The sequence below is a fragment of the Salvelinus fontinalis genome, chromosome 17 (genome assembly GCF_029448725.1).
Source record: "Salvelinus fontinalis isolate EN_2023a chromosome 17, ASM2944872v1, whole genome shotgun sequence".
NCBI lineage: Eukaryota > Metazoa > Chordata > Actinopteri > Salmoniformes > Salmonidae > Salvelinus > Salvelinus fontinalis.
In genome coordinates, this window is record NC_074681.1 from 40,204,103 (window position 1) to 40,222,952 (window position 18,850).

At 46.4% G+C, this 18,850-nt stretch overlaps 1 protein-coding gene across 2 annotated transcripts in view; it reads left to right on the plus strand.

Moving 5' to 3' along the window:
- Positions 1 to 18,850, plus strand: part of LOC129814369 (uncharacterized) — a 72,368-nt gene that overhangs the window by 41,489 nt on the left and 12,029 nt on the right. Inside the window, exons 35-53 of one of the 2 annotated variants that reach the window (XM_055867463.1) lie at positions 1,055 to 1,180; positions 1,281 to 1,373; positions 1,520 to 1,743; positions 2,093 to 2,295; positions 2,602 to 2,850; positions 3,139 to 3,368; positions 3,672 to 3,836; positions 4,233 to 4,322; positions 7,616 to 7,966; positions 9,745 to 10,095; positions 10,813 to 11,178; positions 11,467 to 11,598; positions 11,759 to 11,911; positions 12,538 to 12,654; positions 12,914 to 13,087; positions 13,416 to 13,620; positions 13,831 to 13,985; positions 14,119 to 14,231; positions 14,303 to 14,384. In XM_055867463.1, the coding sequence (XP_055723438.1) occupies positions 1,055 to 1,180; positions 1,281 to 1,373; positions 1,520 to 1,743; positions 2,093 to 2,295; positions 2,602 to 2,850; positions 3,139 to 3,368; positions 3,672 to 3,836; positions 4,233 to 4,322; positions 7,616 to 7,966; positions 9,745 to 10,095; positions 10,813 to 11,178; positions 11,467 to 11,598; positions 11,759 to 11,911; positions 12,538 to 12,654; positions 12,914 to 13,087; positions 13,416 to 13,620; positions 13,831 to 13,985; positions 14,119 to 14,231; positions 14,303 to 14,384 (3,579 nt within the window). The remainder of the gene's footprint in view (positions 1 to 1,054; positions 1,181 to 1,280; positions 1,374 to 1,519; positions 1,744 to 2,092; positions 2,296 to 2,601; positions 2,851 to 3,138; positions 3,369 to 3,671; positions 3,837 to 4,232; positions 4,323 to 7,615; positions 7,967 to 9,744; positions 10,096 to 10,812; positions 11,179 to 11,466; positions 11,599 to 11,758; positions 11,912 to 12,537; positions 12,655 to 12,913; positions 13,088 to 13,415; positions 13,621 to 13,830; positions 13,986 to 14,118; positions 14,232 to 14,302; positions 14,385 to 18,850) is intronic. The other variant, XM_055867464.1, reaches the window with a different exon arrangement.

The window sequence follows — 18,850 nt, forward strand, 5'->3', positions numbered from 1 at the left end:
GCTGCAGAATGTTTTTGGTACCCTTCCCCCGATCTGTGCCTCAACACGATCCTGTCTCGGAGCTCTACGGACAATTGCGTCAACCTCATGGCTTGGTTTTTTGCGCCGACATGCACTGTCAACTGTGGGATCTTATATAGACAGTTGTGTGCCTTTCCAAATCATGTCCAATCAATAGAATTTACCACAGGTGGACTCCAATCAAGTTGTAGAAACATCTCAAGGATGATCAATGGAAACAGGATGCACCTCACCTCAATTTTGAGTCTCATAGCAAAGGGTCTGAGTACTTATATTGTAACGGCTCTCGTTTGTAGTAGAATGATGAGTGGACCAAGGCGCAGCGTGGTAGGCGTACATCGTAACTTTATTGATGACACCAAACAAAATAACAAAGTCAAAAAACGAAAGCGCACAGTTCTGTAAGGCTGAGAAACTAAACAGAAAACAAGATCCCACAACCTAATGGAGGAAAAAAAAGCTGCCTAAGTATGATCCCCAATCAGAGACAACGATAGACAGCTGCCTCTGATTGGGAACCACACTGGCCAAAAAACAAAGAAACAGAAGACATAGAATTTTCTACCCGAGTCACACCCTGACCTAACCAAACATAGAGAATAATAAGGATCTCTAAGGTCAGGGCGTGACATATATAAATAAGGTATTTCTGTTTTTTATTTTTAATACATTTGCAAAAGTGTCTAAAAATCTGTTTTCGCTTTGTCATTATGGGTTATTGTGTATTGATTGATAAGGATGTGTATTTATTGAATTCATTTTAGAATTAGGCTGTAACGTAAAACATTTGGAAAAAGGGAAGGGGTCTGAATACTTCCCGAATGCACTGTTTGTGTTGACATTACCAGAAAGAAAGTGTGGAGTTTCATCCCAAAAGTGTGAAAAGACTTCTTCATCTTGTCACTTGTGCAGTAATATGATAAAAACGATAGGGGAATATGATGGATGTCCACTGGGAATTTGATTTCACCTTTCCAAGGAAGGGAGACAAGGAGAGGAAAAAACTATTGTGATGGACTCATGACTTTCTTAGCTATTTCAGTTGAAGCTCCCTGCGTCGGCCATACTGGAAGGAGATGTGTCCTGGAATCCGAAAAATAACCATGTGTTTGATTACCTAGTGAGAGGCAAAGTAGGAATCAACCGGCAGGAGTGTCAGGTAAGAGTAACTATTCATTCGCCACTTAAATAAAAAATATTGCTTATTTATGATTACAGCACTTATCAATCATTAACAATGTGGGTTTTTTCTCCATCAGTTTTCTGTTAATCTGAATGGCTCATCAGACAGAATTGGTCTGTATTCCTCGCTCACACATCCCTTCCAATCCAAGATCCTTAAAACATTGGAGGTGGGTTGCTAATGTGCTTTTTCAAAGGTTGACATTTGAATCCCTTAATCGACGAGGTATATAAATAAAAAAATATGTCGCTTTTTTTGTTTTTTGGTCAGCGTATCTCGTGGTTTCTAATGGGTTTAGTATTTTGTATTCTCCAGGCCCGGCTCACTGCAGACACGTCTATGGTGGACGGCGGAGTGAGCAGCTCTCTGTGTGTGAGGGCTGATGGGAAGGACAGAGCCCTGCTGGAGGCCCAGCTCTCCCACTCCCTACAGAGAGACACCAGAGCCCTGAGTATACGTCTGGGACTGCTACAGACTCTACTACCTACTTCAGCCACTGAGCTGCAACTCAACATGTCTGCCAACATATCCTCAGATAAGTGAGTGCATTCTCATTAAATCAAATCAAATGTTATTGGCCACATACACATGGTATGTGCAGATTTTACTGCAGGTGTAGCGTAATGCTTGTGCTTCTAGCTCCGACAGTGCAGTAATATCTAACAATATATACCCAATACACATCAATCTAAGTATAGGAATGGAATTAAGAATATATAAATACTAGTCTATCAAGTAGCTACATACAGTGTGTACTTAGGACAGGTCTGTCTGTCTTAACCACAGTTTTGCTGTATCCCTCCCCATGCTTTCTCACTCTGTATCCTAATTGTAATCGTTCATAGTACCTCCATACCTTCTCATCTCTCCCTGTCTATCTCCTTCCAGACTCTCCATGCATGGTTCCTATGACCAGGGAGGGGAGGTCCTGCAGGCCCAGGTGGCTGGCTCATTGGAGCACTCCCCTGGTTCCCCGGGCCTCCGGATGGCTGTCACGGGCGGCCTGAGGCACTCCTTACCCAGCCTCACTGCTCTGCCTCCTGCCCTGAGTCTGGAAGGAACCCTGGGGCAGTCAGACTGGCTCACTGAAGGTATGGATCTATTTGACATAAGAAGTGATTGAGACTCATTCATCTGGTCTTGTCTCGAGAAGTGCCATGGCGAACCCAGGTTTGTGTATTTTCCAGGTTAATGCTGTATAAATGGTGAAACACACACAGACACACACACACACACACACACACACACACACACACACACACACACACACACACACACACACACACACACACACACACACACACACACACACACACACACACACACACACACACACACACACACACACACACACAAATGTATTATTCAGTACTATGAAGTGTACATGTGTGTTGCAGGGCAGCTGAGAGTGACAGTGAGTAAGGCTGTGTACAGTGTGGAGCTGAGTCATCAACAGGACCAAGGAGACACCCGGGAGGAAGAGGATGGCATGCTGGGGAAAGAGCCTGACACGACCAGTGATTGGTTGTGCGCTCGGGCAGGGGAGGAGTCTCTGTGTGTGAATGTGAGCCGCCGATTGGGCAGTGAGGCGAGGGGTGGAGTCAACGCCCACCTCTCTCACTCCTCCCGCTGGCTCCATACTGCAGGTGACCCCCCCCCGCCCCTCCCCCATCTGTCACATGTTATAGTCACTTTGAGTCTCTACTCCCCCATTCCCTCTTCCCTCTCCTCAGATGTCCTCCTTCTATGCTCCTTTCCCCTCCACACTTTCTGTCTACTTAGATATCCTCAATTAATATGATAATATGAAACCGTAATCTGTTGTAAAAATAATGTGTCACATGCCCTGTTTATCATAACTCTTACATACCCTTTCAAGTATTAGTAAACGACAGAAATTCATTGTGTACCATTGTCTGTCACCAATGTTTTAGGTATACCAGGTAACAGTGGTGCCCAGGTGAGCTGGACCCAGGAGGAGGGCAGACTCTCAGTGCTGGCAGAACTACAGACCGGGGCTCATGGCCTGAAGGCTGAGTTTGAGAGGGCCAGGACTGGCGGGGCCTCCCCACGATGGGAGCTCCAAACCAGGGTACAGCACCAAAGCAAGGCCCTGGTCCAAAGAGGCCTGCCCAGCTCCATCCAGGCTACAGGGCACTATCAGGTGCAGCTTCATCCTCTTCTTCCTCATCCTTTCTCTTCTTTCTCGCTACTCTATTGTTGTTAAGAATGCTGCATTGAACTTGATTTTGGACAAATTCCTGGAGATAACTTATCAAGATATCGAAGAAGATGTATCAAAGATGCTTCAAGCTAAGGCTTTTATAATTATAAGAATAGAAATTCTTTGATTTTCAGGTTTCAAGCAATGAAAGACATTCATAATTCAGTCTTTACTTCTATGTATTACAGTATTTTCAGTTTAATATTTAATGAGCAAAATAATTTTCATGACCTCTGACTGTAGGAGGAGACAGAGCGTTTGAGTGCAGGGTTGGCCATAGCAGTTGAAGAACAGAAGATGGTGGACGTCCTAGTGGAAGTTGGCAAGGGGAACAACGCTGCCAACCTGACTGTGTCTCTATTGCACCACCTGAGGCAACTCAAAGGAATGATACCTACATCATTGCAGGTGACTAACACATTTGTACATTGGAAAATCACTCAAAAACACATTTACAACATTGCAACAAATTCAAATATCACAAGACTTGTATTCCATTTCTATCATAATTTTATTCCATTTCTATAATCCCTCAGTACCATACCAACAGTGTTTCTACAGTAGTCAAGTAGCCACTTTTGTAAGCCATGCAAATTTGACTTGAAAAAGGCAAATGCATTTGCTCAATTGCTTGTTCTGTAGTGAAGAGCCTCTGTGATATCATAGTTGTTTTCACTCAAAAGAAGAATAGGAACCGTGTGCTCCAACTCATGTGCCATACTGTCTGTGTTAAATTCCTCCATCTTCTCCCACTGCTCCCCTTTAATAAACAAACTGTGTCGACGGGGGTCTCTGTTTTCACAGATGAGCTGCACGGGGTACGCCACCAACGGTCCCGCTAATGACCGCCTCTCGGCCCAGTGCTCCGGAAGCGTCGCCGGTCGACCTGTGGAGGTACGCGCCTTTCGCTCCGAGAGACCACACAGCAGCAGGCTCTGCTACGGCCTAGCGTTAGCCTACCCTAGCATCACCGCACAGGCCAAAGGCTGCTACAGCCCCACGGGCCAGGCCGAGCTCAGGGCTAACCTCACCCACTCCTCCCGGCTACTGCAGCTCTCTCTGGGGCTACCCTCCCACTCTAGCCTCAGGCTTCTGCTCCGGCCTGGGCCTAAGCGATGGAGCCTGGGGTTCGGGTCGGTGGTTGGCCTCTGGAGGGTGGACCTTAGTGGGGGGCTGAGGCAGGAGGCGGCAGGGCTCTATGCATGGCAGGGCCTGGTTGAGTATGGCACTCCTCATGTCACACACAAGGCCGAGGTTAGAGGTCGTGTTAGGGCAGAGCGGTGGTGTTACCTCTGGGTGGAAGTGAGCGGGGTGTGTGACTCGGTCAGATCCAGCCTGGTGGTGTCGACACAGTGCGGGGGAGAGGTGCGGGTGGCCTGGGTGCGGATCACTGAAGGGGAAGGGGCACTAGCACCAAGCAGGACATCTATGACCATAATAGGAAGCGCTGTGAAAGACGGCCTCAGGGGTACTGTGGATCTTGAAAACAACCAGGATTCTCTCCACTGCCTGTTATCCTTGCTACTGAGAGAAAGTCGGGCTGAGCTGGGCTGGACCCTCCACCACCAATGGGCCACTCTCTCCGCCTCCTCCATCCCAGAAAGTGTTGACCTGCACGGGTCAGCCCAGCTCCGACGCGCCTCCCTCTCCGGGAACGCCCGGGTTTCCTTGGACGCCCACTCGGCCAACCTGGACGTCATGGCGACTTGGGAGCCCCTTGGCCAATCCCCAAATGCCGCCCTCAGGGCCGTTCTCCAACATGACCTTGCCACCCTAAAGCATGCTGGGATACCAGAGGACGCCACCCTGGGCGTGTTTGCGGGGCCCACTCAGGCACAGGTGGAGCTGGAGAGTGATACGTGTTCCATGCTGACCCACGGGACTAGTCTACATAGAGGGGAACACAGAAGGACATGGACCCTGGTTGTCCGTCAGCGCTGTAACCTACTTAAGGTAGAGACATAGAAATAGAATTACTAGAACGGCATACCCATTCTAATCAATGTCATTCTATTTCTATGAGTAGAGCGGTGGAAACATGGAGGGAACAGGAAATCAATCAATCAAATTGATTTTACAAGTGACCTCAAACATGTTTCCCAGCGACAGAAAGCAGGAAGTGAGGAATCTTCACCAGAAAGATGAACCTCCGCTTTCCTTTACAGCATGGCATATCGCTGACACATGGGGTAATGCTGTCTCACATTTAGAACCCAGGACCAATCAAATCAAATCAAATTGTATTTGTCACATGTGCCCAAATACAGCAGGTGTAGACCTTACTGTGAAATGCTTACTTACAAGCCCTTAACCAACAATGCAGTTCAAGAAATAGTGAAGAAAATATTTACTCAATAAAATTAAGTAAAAATCGAATCAAAAGTAACACATTAAAATAACAATAACGGGGCTATATACAGGGGCTATATAGGTGTGTGATGTTGTTGATGATGTGTCAGTTCATATGTATATTTTATAATTATTTGAGTTCAGCACAAAAACACACACAAAATAAGACAGCCTGTATGCTATTGCAAATTTGACTGTCTTATATAGCAATGAAGTGCTTTGAAAGGCTGGTCATGGCTCACATCAACACAATTATCCCAGAAACCCTAGACCCACTCCAATGTGCATACCGCCCAAACAGATCCACAGATGATGCAATCTCTATTGCACTCCACACTGCCCTTTTCCACCTGGACAAAAGGAACACCTACGTACGAATGCTATTCATTGACTACAGCTCAGCGTTCAACACCATAGTGCCCTCAAAGCTCATCACTAAGCTGAGGATCCTGGGACTAAACACCTCCCTCTGCAACTGGATCCTGGACTTCCTGATGGGCCGCCCCCAGGTGGTGAGGGTAGGTAGCAACACATCTGCCATGCTGATCCTCAACACTGGAGCTCCCCAGGGGTGCGTGCTCAGTCCCCTCCTGTACTCCCTGTTCACCCACGACTGCATGGCCAGGCATGACTCCAACACCATCATTAAGTTTGCAGACGACACAACAGTGGTAGGCCTGATCACGACAACGACGAGACAGCCTATAGGGAGGAGGTGCCAGAATAACAACCTAGCCCTCGTAACCAACGTAACCAAGACTAAGGAGATGATTGTGGACTACAGGAAAAGGAGGACCGAGCACGCCCCCATCTTCATCGACGGGGCTGTAGTGGAGCAGGTTGAGAGCTTCAAGTTCCTTGGTGTCCACATCACCAACAAACTAGAATGGTCCTAACACAACAAGACAGTCGTGAAAAGGGCACGACAAAACCTATTCCCCCTCAGGAGACTAGAAAGATTTGGAATGGGTTCTCAGATCCTCAAAAGGTTCTACAGCTGCAACATCGAGAGCATCCTGACTGGTTGCATCACTGCCTGGTACGGCAATTGCTCCTCCTCCGACCGCAAGGCACTACAGAGGGTAATGCGTATGACCCAGTACATCACTTGGGTCAAGCTGCCTGTCATCCAGGACCTCTACACCAGGCGGTGTCAGAGGAAGGCCCTAAAAATTGTCAAAGACCCCAGCCACCCCTGTCATAGACTGTTCTCTCTACTACTACTACAAGCGGTACCGGAGTGCCAAGTCTAGGACGAAAAGGCTTCTCAATATTTTTACCCCCAAGCCCTAAGACTCCTGAACAGGTAATCAACTGGCTACCCAGATTATTTGCATTGTTTACCCCAAACCCTCTTTTACGCTGCTGCTACTCTCTGTTTATCATATATGCATAGTCACTTTAACTATACATTCATGTACATACTACCTCAACTGACCCGACTAACCGGTGCCCCCGCACATTGGCGAACCGGGCTATCTGCATTGTGTCCCGCCACCCGCCACCCACCACCCGACAACCCCTATTTTACACTACTGCTACTCTCTGTTTATCGTATATGCATAGTCACTTTAACCATATCTACATGTACATACTACCTCAATCAGCCCGATTAAATGTTGCCTGTATGTAGCCTCGCTACGGTTATTTTTCACTGTCTTTTTACTGTTTTTTTTATTTCTTTACTTACCTATTGTTCACCTAATACCTTTTTTGCACTGTCGGTTAGAGCCTGTAAGTAAGCATTTCACTGTGGTATTCGGCGCACGTGACAAATAAACTTTCATTTGATTTGATATATTGGTTGTTGTTGCTGACTTTTGGTTTCTCCTCCACAGACTCTCCTCCCTCCGTACTTCTCAGTGAACGGCTCCTTGATCCGCTCCGGCTGCACCACGCGTCTGGACACACACCTCCACACCGGGGGAGAGGAGAGGGGGGCCGCCAGCCTGGCCTTATCCTCCTGCATCCCCCAGCTCAGCCTCAGGAGCTCCATCCGTCACTCCCTGGCGGGGCTCCATGCCCTGGGCCTCCCCCATCGCAGTGCCCTGGTCCTGGGTATCTCGACTGGTGAACGCCCTGGGGTAGGGGTGGAGCTGGAGCTGGGGCAGTGCCGGATCAGGGCTGATTCTGAGGAGAATAAGGCTAACTGGGTCGTCAATGTGACCCACTACTGCCCAGAACTACAGGTAAAGGACACACTGGCCAGGAGAGCACAAACAAATCTGTTTCCGCCTACCGATCACTGGAATCTGATGTGTTAGTGCTGGGCTAAGTTCCATTGTGTGCCTGCATGTTTCTGCCTTGGCCAGCTTTTGGGGAAATGGGAAACCTAGTCAGTTGCACAATGGAATGCATTCATCCAAAATGTGTCTTCCGCATTTAACCCAACCCCTCTGAATCAGAGAGGTGCGGGGGGCTGCCTTAATCAATATCATCAGCACATGCCAGGAGCAGTTGATATTGGAGGTTAACTACGTTGCTCAAGGACAGAACAGCAGATTTCTTCCACTTTGCCGGCTCTGGTATTTGAACCAGCAACCATTCGTTTACTGGCTCAACGTTCTTAACCACTAGGCTACCTACCGCAGAGTTAGGTTCTATTCCATTTGATTTCCAGTCAATTCAGAAAGTAAACCAAATTCCAATTCCACATTTTCCCAATTGGAAAGCATTGAAGAGAAATGGAATAGGAGTTTCAGTGCACTTCTGTAATTGACTGTAATTTCAATGGAATTGACCCTAACCCTGCTGCATCAACAAATTCTTTCTCTCTGTCTACCACAAATATTACGGTTATAACGATGCCCTACAATAACATTGACTAAGCTATTAATCACCACTATGGTACAGCCTGATATCTGAGTTATGACCACTTTGATTGTGCTAGCTGGAACCCCAGCTAAGAGATGGTTTTGATGATAATAGAGGGGCGCCTATATATTATCAACACGCCCGTCTCCTTTGAAGAACTTCAGAAGGAGTCTTCATCAAAGGCAAACCTCGGGGCTGATTTTTAACTGGGTGTCGCTGTGATAGAACACCAAGGGTGCACCCCAAATGGCACCCTAACAGAGTCAAAAGTTGCGCACTATATAGGGAATACTGGTTCACAATAGTGTCCTGAATAGGTTGTCATTTGGGACGTAGCCCATAGGATGGTTTGCAAGACCATATGTGTTCTGTCTAGATCAGTGCCCCGTGGTGTTTGTACTAGCAGCGGGAGCTCCTTGTCTCTAATTGTGAGCTGTGTGTGTGTGTGTGTGTGTGTGTGTGTGTGTGTGTGTGTGTGTGTGTGTGTGTGTGTGTGTGTGTGTGTGTGTGTGTGTGTGTGTGTGTGTGTGTGTGTGTGTGTGTGTGTGTGTGTGATTGACAGAGCTTTGTGGATGCAGCTGGACAGAGGGCTTCGCTTTGTTTAACGTCGAGGGATGGGGAGAGGGGGAGAGAACAGAGGGAGAGAGAAAGGGGGAGTGAGAGGGAAAGTGAAGGGAGAGGGGAAGTGAGAGTGAAGATAGAGGGGGAGTGAAGGGAGAGGGGAAGTGAGAGTGAAGGTAGAGGGGAAGTGAGAGAGAAGGGAGAGGGGAAGTGAGAGTGAAGGGAGAGGGGAAGTGAGAGTGAAGGGAGAGGGGGAGTGAGAGTGAAGGGAGAGGGGGAGTGAGAGTGAAGGGAGAGGGGAAGTGAGAGTGAAGGGAGAGGAGTTGCCTTGAGTTGACAGTATGGATAGAAGAAAGGCTTTGTGTTGTTAGAATAATTGAAAACTGCAGTTTTTTGGGGGGGGAAGTGGCAATTCATGATAGTGCTTTATAGTGTTGGGATGTGTGGTTAGAGATAGGGTTTGTGTGTATGTACTTTGAGGGACTGCACATGTGTGTTTTACAGCGTGTGTGTATGTGCGCGCCCGTGCACATGTCTGTGTGTCTACATGCACATGAGCAACGCATGCCCATGTATGTACATTTCTCCACAGAGCACAGGACTCCCTGCATCCCTGGCCTTCCAGGGCCTCCTCTCATTGGTCCCTTGCCAGCTGGCCGTTCACTGTACTCTAAAGATGGACAACCGTGATCTTACTCTGGAGCTGGGCCAGTCCTGCAGTCCGGCAGCACACCTCTCTGGCTCCCTGACACACTCCTTCCCTGGGCTCCGGACCAGGGGGCTCCCCCTGAAGACCAGCGTAGAGGCTTGGGCCCCTGAGGGCCCCGGACAGACTGGGGCCCTGTTGATTAAAGCTGGCTCGTGTCATATCAGAGCTAATGGAGACATGGGGTCTAATGGACGGACACAGTGGGCTACAGAGTCAGATTGTCCGTTGCTACAGGTAGGCTATCCTCTTTTCTTTTAAATATTGAAATGCAACACGTTATACAGAGATTATCCTCATCGCATGCCTATGACTTCAACAGTGAAACCGAGAGACTGAAAAACAGCTTCTATCTCAAGGCCATCAGACTGCTAAACGGCAGTCACTAACTCAGAGAGGCTGAGGATGCTGCCTACATAGGGACTATCGCTGGCCACTTTAATAGATGGATCTCTAGTCACTTTAAACAATGCCACTTTAAGAATGTTAACATATCTTACATTACTCAAATCATATGTATACACTGTACCTTACACCATCTATTGCACCTTGCTTATATATATATTTATATATATATATTCTTATTCCATCCCTTTAGATTTGTGTTTATTAGGTAGTTGTTGGGGAATTGTTAGATTACTTGTTAGATATTACTGCACTGTTGGAACTAGAAGCACAAGCATTTCGCCAAACACATGCGCTAGCATCTGCCAACCATAGGTATGTGACCAATAAAATTGGATTTGATTTAATGTGGAAAGTTTGTAGTCTTCATATCCAACTTACTGTATGTAGCCTAATCTAGTTAGCCTGGTTCCATATCTGTTTGTGCTGCATAGCCAATGCCTACAAACAGATCTGGGACAGCAAGTAAGTCACTCTCTTACTGAATATCCATGCCCGAAGAAAGCCATGCCGTTAAATCACACTCCCATCCACCTTTTATTTCCCCAGGGTCTTGACCTCCCCTCCCAGGTCCAACTGAATGGCTCTGTGGGAACAGATGACCACAACATATGGGTGGCCATTTTGGATGCCAGTGTGGAGGGGCAACAGAGGGGTTCCCTGAGGCTGACCGCAGGGGCCCGGTCTGGGCTGAGGCTAGAGGGACACCTCAGTCACAACCTCACGGCCCTTGAGGGGATACCGGGCCAGAGTAGGATAGTGGTGACCGGTAGTGGTAGGGCAGACTCACAGGGCTACGATACAGAGGTGGAGCTACAGCTGGGGGAATGTGCTGTGAGAGGCTCAGCGACGGTGATGACAAGGGACAACCTGAAGGGGGCAGTGGTGTACCACAACAACTGCACTGCACTACAGGTACCGGCACATTTTGATTAAAGTATTCTATTTTATTTCACTACCAACAGCTTTGACACTGTATCGCACTGGGTACTGAGTTCCCCTAAGCGCAGATTTAGGATCAGCCTCCCGTCCCTATGTCGTAACCTGAACTATTTGGGTGAAAAGTGTGAAACTGAACTTAGATCAGCTCTTAGCTGCAACTTAATCATACACTGCTATGTTAATAATTACTAACTCTTCATCCATTTTCAACCAATGTTTGATTTGCCGGGTCTATAATGTTGTATACCAAATATTTTATAGGAATGGGGTAGTCCAGTTAAGATGAAAGTTTCTTGGTCCTTGGTCATCACCCAGACACTCCTAGACACCCATGTCTCCATGGCGATGGATGAAAAGAAACTACAGGCTTTGATGGCACTGAAAACAACAAAGGTAGGCTACTGTTTCTTCCATACAATTATTATTTCATAATTACAAACATTTCAGTGTTTCGAACAGCCCCTTCCGAACAATGCATGTTCATTGACTGATAAACATAGAGATGAATGAATAGATTTCAAGTACTGTGTCTACTTCTGTTTGTTTCTGCCAGGGTTGGCAGGAAGCATCAGCCCATCTCAACCACTCTGTGCCCCTGCTAGAAAGGTTGGGACTCCCCGCCAATTCTGCCATGGCGACGCGCTCAGAGAGCCATGGCAACGGCTCTTACCACTGGCTCCTCTACTGCATCGTGGGTAGCCAACAGGTAACCTGATTAACAGCAGCTGTTTAGAGAGGAAACCACATCATTAAATATAACACTTATTTAGGGCCCTGTGTTTTGCGCAATCATGTGACATATCAATATTTTATCCTGCATTTTAAGCCTTATCCAAAAATGAGAATTTCACACCAAAAAATGTAGCAATTGTCTGAGGATGGTACTGGACCAAAAGAAAAGGGAACAGTTGGATGAAAAAGCTTGAAATAAAGGTTCAAATCCAGGCATGGCACATAATTGCGCAAAACACAGGGCCTTAAGTATGATATTGTATCTCTACGGAGAAAACTGCCCTGTTGTATACTAGGGGGTGGGCGGGGTGCATCCCAATAGTCTAAAGTCGCTTCCTTTCCTAGACTCCTCTCCTTCATCTGCACTGGTCTGTAAACAAATTGCATCTTTTTTTATACCACAGCGTACATCAGGGAAAGAATGCAAAGAAGCAATTTTACACTATTGAGATGTACCCTAAGATGTGTCCTTCTTTGTAGTCATAATGAATGTAGTAGTGAATGCAATATAATGATTATACCACCATATTCATTTTAGCCAATTTCACGTGTCTTTGGTATGTGTATATGTCCGTCTTTATGGTAAACACTTATTTTTAGTTCATTGAGGAGATGACCGTAGAGAGGTGTCAAGGGATGGTGAGGGTGAAGAGCATTGTCAATCACACGATGGAACTTCTGAAGACCTGGGGACTGCCAGAGAACAACAGTATCCAGGTTAGAGACGTCAGACTGCCGATCCAAGCCAAACCAACCTGAGCCGAGCTGTACTGGGTTGACCATAGTTGCTGGAACCAGGCTGGAAAGGACAATGTGAAAAAAACAATATCCAAACCAACACAGTACGGTTCAGGTTGGCATGCTAATGTGAAAAGCGGATTTAGAGGTTTAGATTCCTTGGCTTATATATCGATCTGTTTTTCTACTGTATCTTATTAGATAAGTATTCAATATGATGCCTTTGCTCTGCCTCCAGCTAGAGCTTGGTTCTGGGCAGGTGAGGAACCTGACCATTCAGACCCAATTTGGAGCTCAGCTAGCAGGACTGGGGCTTCAGGTGAAGGACAGTCCATTGGCTACTGAACTGAGAGGCAACCTGTGGCACAGTTGGCTTTGGCTTCAAGAGAGAGGTTTTCCACAGACAATGGAGGTAAAGAGTTATGCCCAGTCTGAATATCTTTGGCGATATCTTCAGTGAATTGAGTGTGTTTGGCTGTGTGGGTGTTCCCGCAGTACATTTCAATTCTCTTCATCTTTACTGATTAGGGGTGAGTTTCCCAAAAACAAACAATGAACTTCATGCTTAATGATTTTCGGGAAACTTGGCCCTGACAAACAAATGCAGATGAAGGAAAGAAGACAAGGATCCTTGGTCTAATGATCTATCCTTGGTGTAATCGAACCCGCTTTCTCTTGCTCCCCACCCCACCGTCTTTCCTCCCCTTCCCTCTGTCCTTTTCCTCTCCTCCCTCTCCCAGGCCCTATGCTCCACACGCAGGGTGCTGTCTCAGCTGAGGTCCAGGGCTCACCTCTCTGTGGATGGTCACAGGCTGCTGGGCTCTGGCCTGAACATCAGTGTAGCCGATGGACATCTAGCCATGCTGCTCTCTCTGACCCCTCCCTCATCACCGCGTACAGACTTGCCATATAGTCTGGACACAGCCCTGACCGCCCAATTCACAGGTTAGCACACTCACCCAGCTAACGTCACGGAATGACAGAAAGTGGACCTATTTGTAACGTTCGCTATTGGTCAAACATGTCCTATGTAACGTTCTGTCTTAACCAATCTGTGACATGTCTGGATCTCCTTGAAGTTCAGTATGTACACAGTTATGCATTTTCTCCACTAGCCTACTTCTCCTTAGTGCCCTAATTCATTCCCCTCCATAGGGCCCATGAGGAGTGTGTCAGTGGACCTGCACTGTAAGGGGAGACGGGTGCGTGTTGTTGGGGATGTGAGGGGCTGGAGAACCTATGGAGGGTCCATGGAGGCCAGAGCCACAATAGAACACAGCTTACAGGGTCAGACCAGCCCTATTCTACAGGTAGGCTGGCTGACACACACACACACACACACACACACACACACACACACACACACACACACACACACACACACACAATGCTTCGCTAACAGATGTACTGGTAAGGTAGACTGACACGTGTGTCTGCGTGTAGGTGGAGGCCTGGGGAAGACTGACTGACTCTCAGCTCAGGTGCTCTGTAGCTGTGAACCCTGAGCTCAGCTCCTCTGTGGCTCTCATCATTCAGGGACATCATCTACCAGACAGGTATGATGACACACACACACACAGACACACAAAGCAACATGCGCTTGGTTGATGTTTGTGCTCGTGTCTAGTAAGGAGCTGATGGTGAAAGTGGTCCAGAATATCCCACAGTTGCTGCTCTATCTGCCTACTCAACTCAACGCCAGATCTCAGGTGTGTGGTACAGTGTATGTATGTGTGTGTGTGTGTGTGTGTTCGTTAATTCTCACACCTACTGCTGCCATTTTCACCGCCGTCATGCTAGCTAGAGAGAGATTGCGTTTAGACAGTTTTGTAGTGCAACTCCAGCTAAAATCGAAACATTTCTGTAAGGCATGAGCTCAGAAATGAGGGTTTGATCAAAGAGGAAACTGTAAAAGAGTTGGTTGTTTCGGAGTGTGTCTCGACTCCCCGCTGCACATTGCAGATGGTTGACATTTGTTTGCAAGGATGAGACCTCTTCATCAGAAACCATGTCATGTTGATTTCACCAGAGACCGCTTTAATGATTTAAATAGAGTTGAAGGGTCCTCAGCAGAAATCCTTTACTCAAGGAAGACTCTTGTCCATTGAGATATCCTGCTGGCGCATCAGGAAATGGAATGGTAAGATTTTGCCATTTTTATCATTGTTAAGAACATCTGATAAATGACTAAAGTGTCAATGTAAAATTATTAATAGTATTTGGCAATAATCATCATTGAGTGTTGTTGATGGTAGGATGCTGTTGTAGACCTAATCTTCTTCTTTTGTTTTTAGATGAAAAGCACAGATGTTGGATGCTACATTTGAAGTCCCAGAAATGACTGTTTGCCTATGACCTGATCCCCTTGTACGATCCATTTGTATGATCATCTGGACAGAGCAATTTGTATAGAGGTCCAGTTCAAATGCTTATCCTAAGCAGTCCAACCATTTGTTTAGCAGTTGCTCAAATGACACCTGTTGGCAGGCTATTGTTACTTGATGTGCTGTTTTTCTATACCTGTGTGAGTGCCAACTCTGAATGAATGGCATTTGACCCCAGCCCAGGCATCAGCAAGGAGGTGGATGCTCTTACAACAGAGCAAGACTGGAATGATTCCACATACTGGTTGTACTAGGCAGTCTACTTTATTCATTAAAACATGGTGTCATAATTATATTTGGAGGACAAAACTGTGATTCGATGTATACAAACACAGAAATAAGGGTTGACATAATCTATATACAGCCTAACAACGTTAAAAAATGTACAGTATTCACATGTATTTCTTTGCTCTTTCAAGCCTGCTTTGGCAAATGTCTGCCGGCGAGCCACAGCCACACCAGGCTGGACAAGTGTTGCAGACAGCTTGTTAGTACCCACATTAGGGTGAAGCTAGCATAGCTAGGAGAGTACCGCTTGTATAGTCAAAACCCTTGTAAGCAGCACAATTCATGTTGAATACACCGGTGCTTCAGGCTGTAAAATCAGTCATGGGAAACTGCGTACATGGAGTGTGGAAGTTGGCGTGGCGAAAGAAGTGGGAGGATCAACACAAGTGTGTGTATGAAAAGCGAATCGGGCAGATTTGTTGCCACTGAAGACCGTTTTGCGTTACTGACTGGGCTGCACGACAAGTCGATAAACCGGTGTGAGTGACTAGTGCCGACCTGAGCTACTTCCCACTGGGCAGCTGTATCACGGTGTCGCTGGCGGTAACATGATCTAACATGGCAACCAGAGCACTGCTGTTCTATGGAGGTGCCTGCCGACCTGAGGTGTTTCCCACTGGGCAGCTTTATCACGGAGTTGCCGTTGGTAACATTAGCTAACATGGCAACTAGAGCACTGGTGTTGCATAGAGGTTCTTCCTACTGGGCAGCTTTATCACGGTGTCGCTGTTGGTAGATAAAATGTATTCCCCCCCACCCATTATTTTATTTCAAGTAGAATAGCAGCCTACACAAGAAATAAATAACATTGATAACCATCTAGATGTCACCTTGATACAGTCTACTCAATGGGGAGGGCATGAACAGAAACAACACCGAGACACAGTGTCCTTCGCTCCCGCTTGCCAAGGACTGTTGTTCCGCAACGGGGTGGAAATTAGCTACCCAGTGTATCCAATATCAGGGTGACAGTCACAGTAAGCACACGCATACAAGCATCAGTACTTTCAATACAAATTAATAATAGTCTGTTTAATTATGTGAAAATTTACAATTATTTGTAACAGTGAAATACGACTGACTCATCCTCTGGCTTGAAAACAGAAGTCCAAACTAACTCTCGTGGTACGGTAGTTGCATAGCAAGAAGCAAAAAACAAACCACTCAATCAAAACTGTCTAACCAATAACGGAGCGCTGATGTTAGACCCATCGCTGTTGATCAACCCACTTCTTTCGTCACGCCCACTTTGAGACACACTCCAAGTATGCACACCCATACTTGTCATTTCATAAAGTAGGCTCAACTGTTGACTTATTTATACTCGTGTGTGTGTGTCATTTAGTGATCATTTATAGGGTGTCATGCACCCATTATTTTAGAGGGGGCATGAAGTACTTGAGAATGGAGGGTGGGTGTCCAGAGGGGGCTGGCTGGATCATTTTTCAAACAGCTGAAACAGCTTTTTCCTGCAATCTAGTTATAATCATTGTGCATAATTTTATGCAAAAAATATGTCTATTTTCTGCATAGGTTATCTAAGCATACCTCTTGACCTGTTTATTTGTCATTTTAAATAACGATGCACATTGATTCTTTAAGAACTTTTATGCCTTTTATGCATTTAGTACAACTGCCACAATGGTATATAGTATCATAACCTGAGAACTAAAGCAATTTTTTTATTTTCTAAAGTCTAGTAACCTTGCTAGCAGGCATGCCAGCTGAGATAGTTAGACAAGCTACTCTAAATAAAGCAAAGCCAGATCAGACTCATTAGCTGAGATTGCACCAATCACACCTACCATATTTGGCGGTTCATTTAAGTTGGCCGGTTCTGCTCACACACCCTACTGCCGCTTGCTGCTACTGCTAGTATGCGGTTTGCTTCTTTTGCTCCCACTACCAACCCAGCCTCCACATTTTAGGTTCTGTTTTCCTGCTGGGGGATTGGTATAGCTTACCGCACTCACTGCTTGTAGGTCATTTTATATATTGAAGCTTTGCTTAGGCCGTGAGCTACCCTGAAGGAGCAGAGCCTATATTGCCAAGACTTGCATGATTCATTCTTTAATAAATGGTTCAACATATTTCTACGTGGTGGCTCCTTTCTGAACTTGGCTTGGTAGTTAGTTATGAGGTTGCGATATTGGGAACCTATAAAGCCGGGCTAGCTAAAGCCAAGTTCATAAAATCGCTAGGTGGCTAGTATTACAGAGAAACGACCAAACGTTTTCATTTGATTTATCCATCAAGAAGGAATCAATAGGCTGCATAGCTCGATCAAAACAATTTACAAACATACTGTACCTCCTGCGAGTCCTGCTCATCAGTGCTGTGTGTGTCACTCGATACTTACTCTCTGATATTGTCTGCACGCACTAGAGTATCTAGCGTCCTGCTTAGCAAACACTATATATACAAAAGTATATGGACAGCCCTTCAAATTAGTAGATTCGGCTATTTCAGCCACACCTGTTGCTGACATAAAATTGAGCACACAGCCATGCAATCGCCATAGACAAACATGAACAGTAGAATGGCCTTACTGAAGAGCTTAGTGACTTTCAACGTGGCAGCCTCATAGGATGCCACCTTTCCAACAAGTCAGTTGATTCATATTTCTGCTCTGCTAGAGCTTCCCCGGTCAACTGTAAGTGCTGTTATTGTGAAGTGGAAATGTCTAGGAACAACAATGGCTCAGCCACGAAGTGGTAGGCCGCACAAGCTCACAGAACGGGACCGCTGAGTGCGTAGCGTGTAAAAATCGTCTGTCCTCGCTTGCAACACTCCCTACCGAGTTCCAAACTGCCTCTGGAAAAAATGTCAGCACAAGAACTGTTCATCGGGAGCTTAATGAAATGGGTTCTCTGGAGTAATGAATCACGCTTCACCATCTGGCAGTCTGACAGACAAATCTGGGTTTGGCTGATGCCAGGAGAACGCTACCTGCCCCAATGCATAGTGCCAACTGTAGAGTTTGGTGGAGGAGAAATAATGGGCTGGGTCTGTTTTTCATGGTTCGGGCTAGGCCCCTTCCAGTGAAGGGAAATCTTAACGCTACAGCATACAATGACATTCTAGGTGACTCTGTGCTTCCAACTTTGTAGCAACAGTTTGGGGAAGGCCCTTTCCTGTTTCAGTATAGAAATGCCTCTGTGCATAAAGTGAAGTCCATACAGAAATGGTTTGTCGAGATCAGTGTGGAAGAACTTGACTGGCCTGCACAGAGCCCTGACCTCAACCTCATCGAACACCTTTGGTATGAATTGGAACGCCGACTGTGACCAAGGCCTAATTGCAAATCAGTACCCGACCTCACTAATGCTCTTGTTGCTGAATGGAAGCAAGTCCCCGCAGCAATGTTCCAACATCTAGTGGAAAGCCTTCTCAGAAGAGTGTAGGCTGTTATAGCATCAAAGGGGGGACCAACTCCATATTAATACCCATGATTTTGGAATGAGATGTACGACAAGCAGGTGTCCACATACTTTTGGTAATGT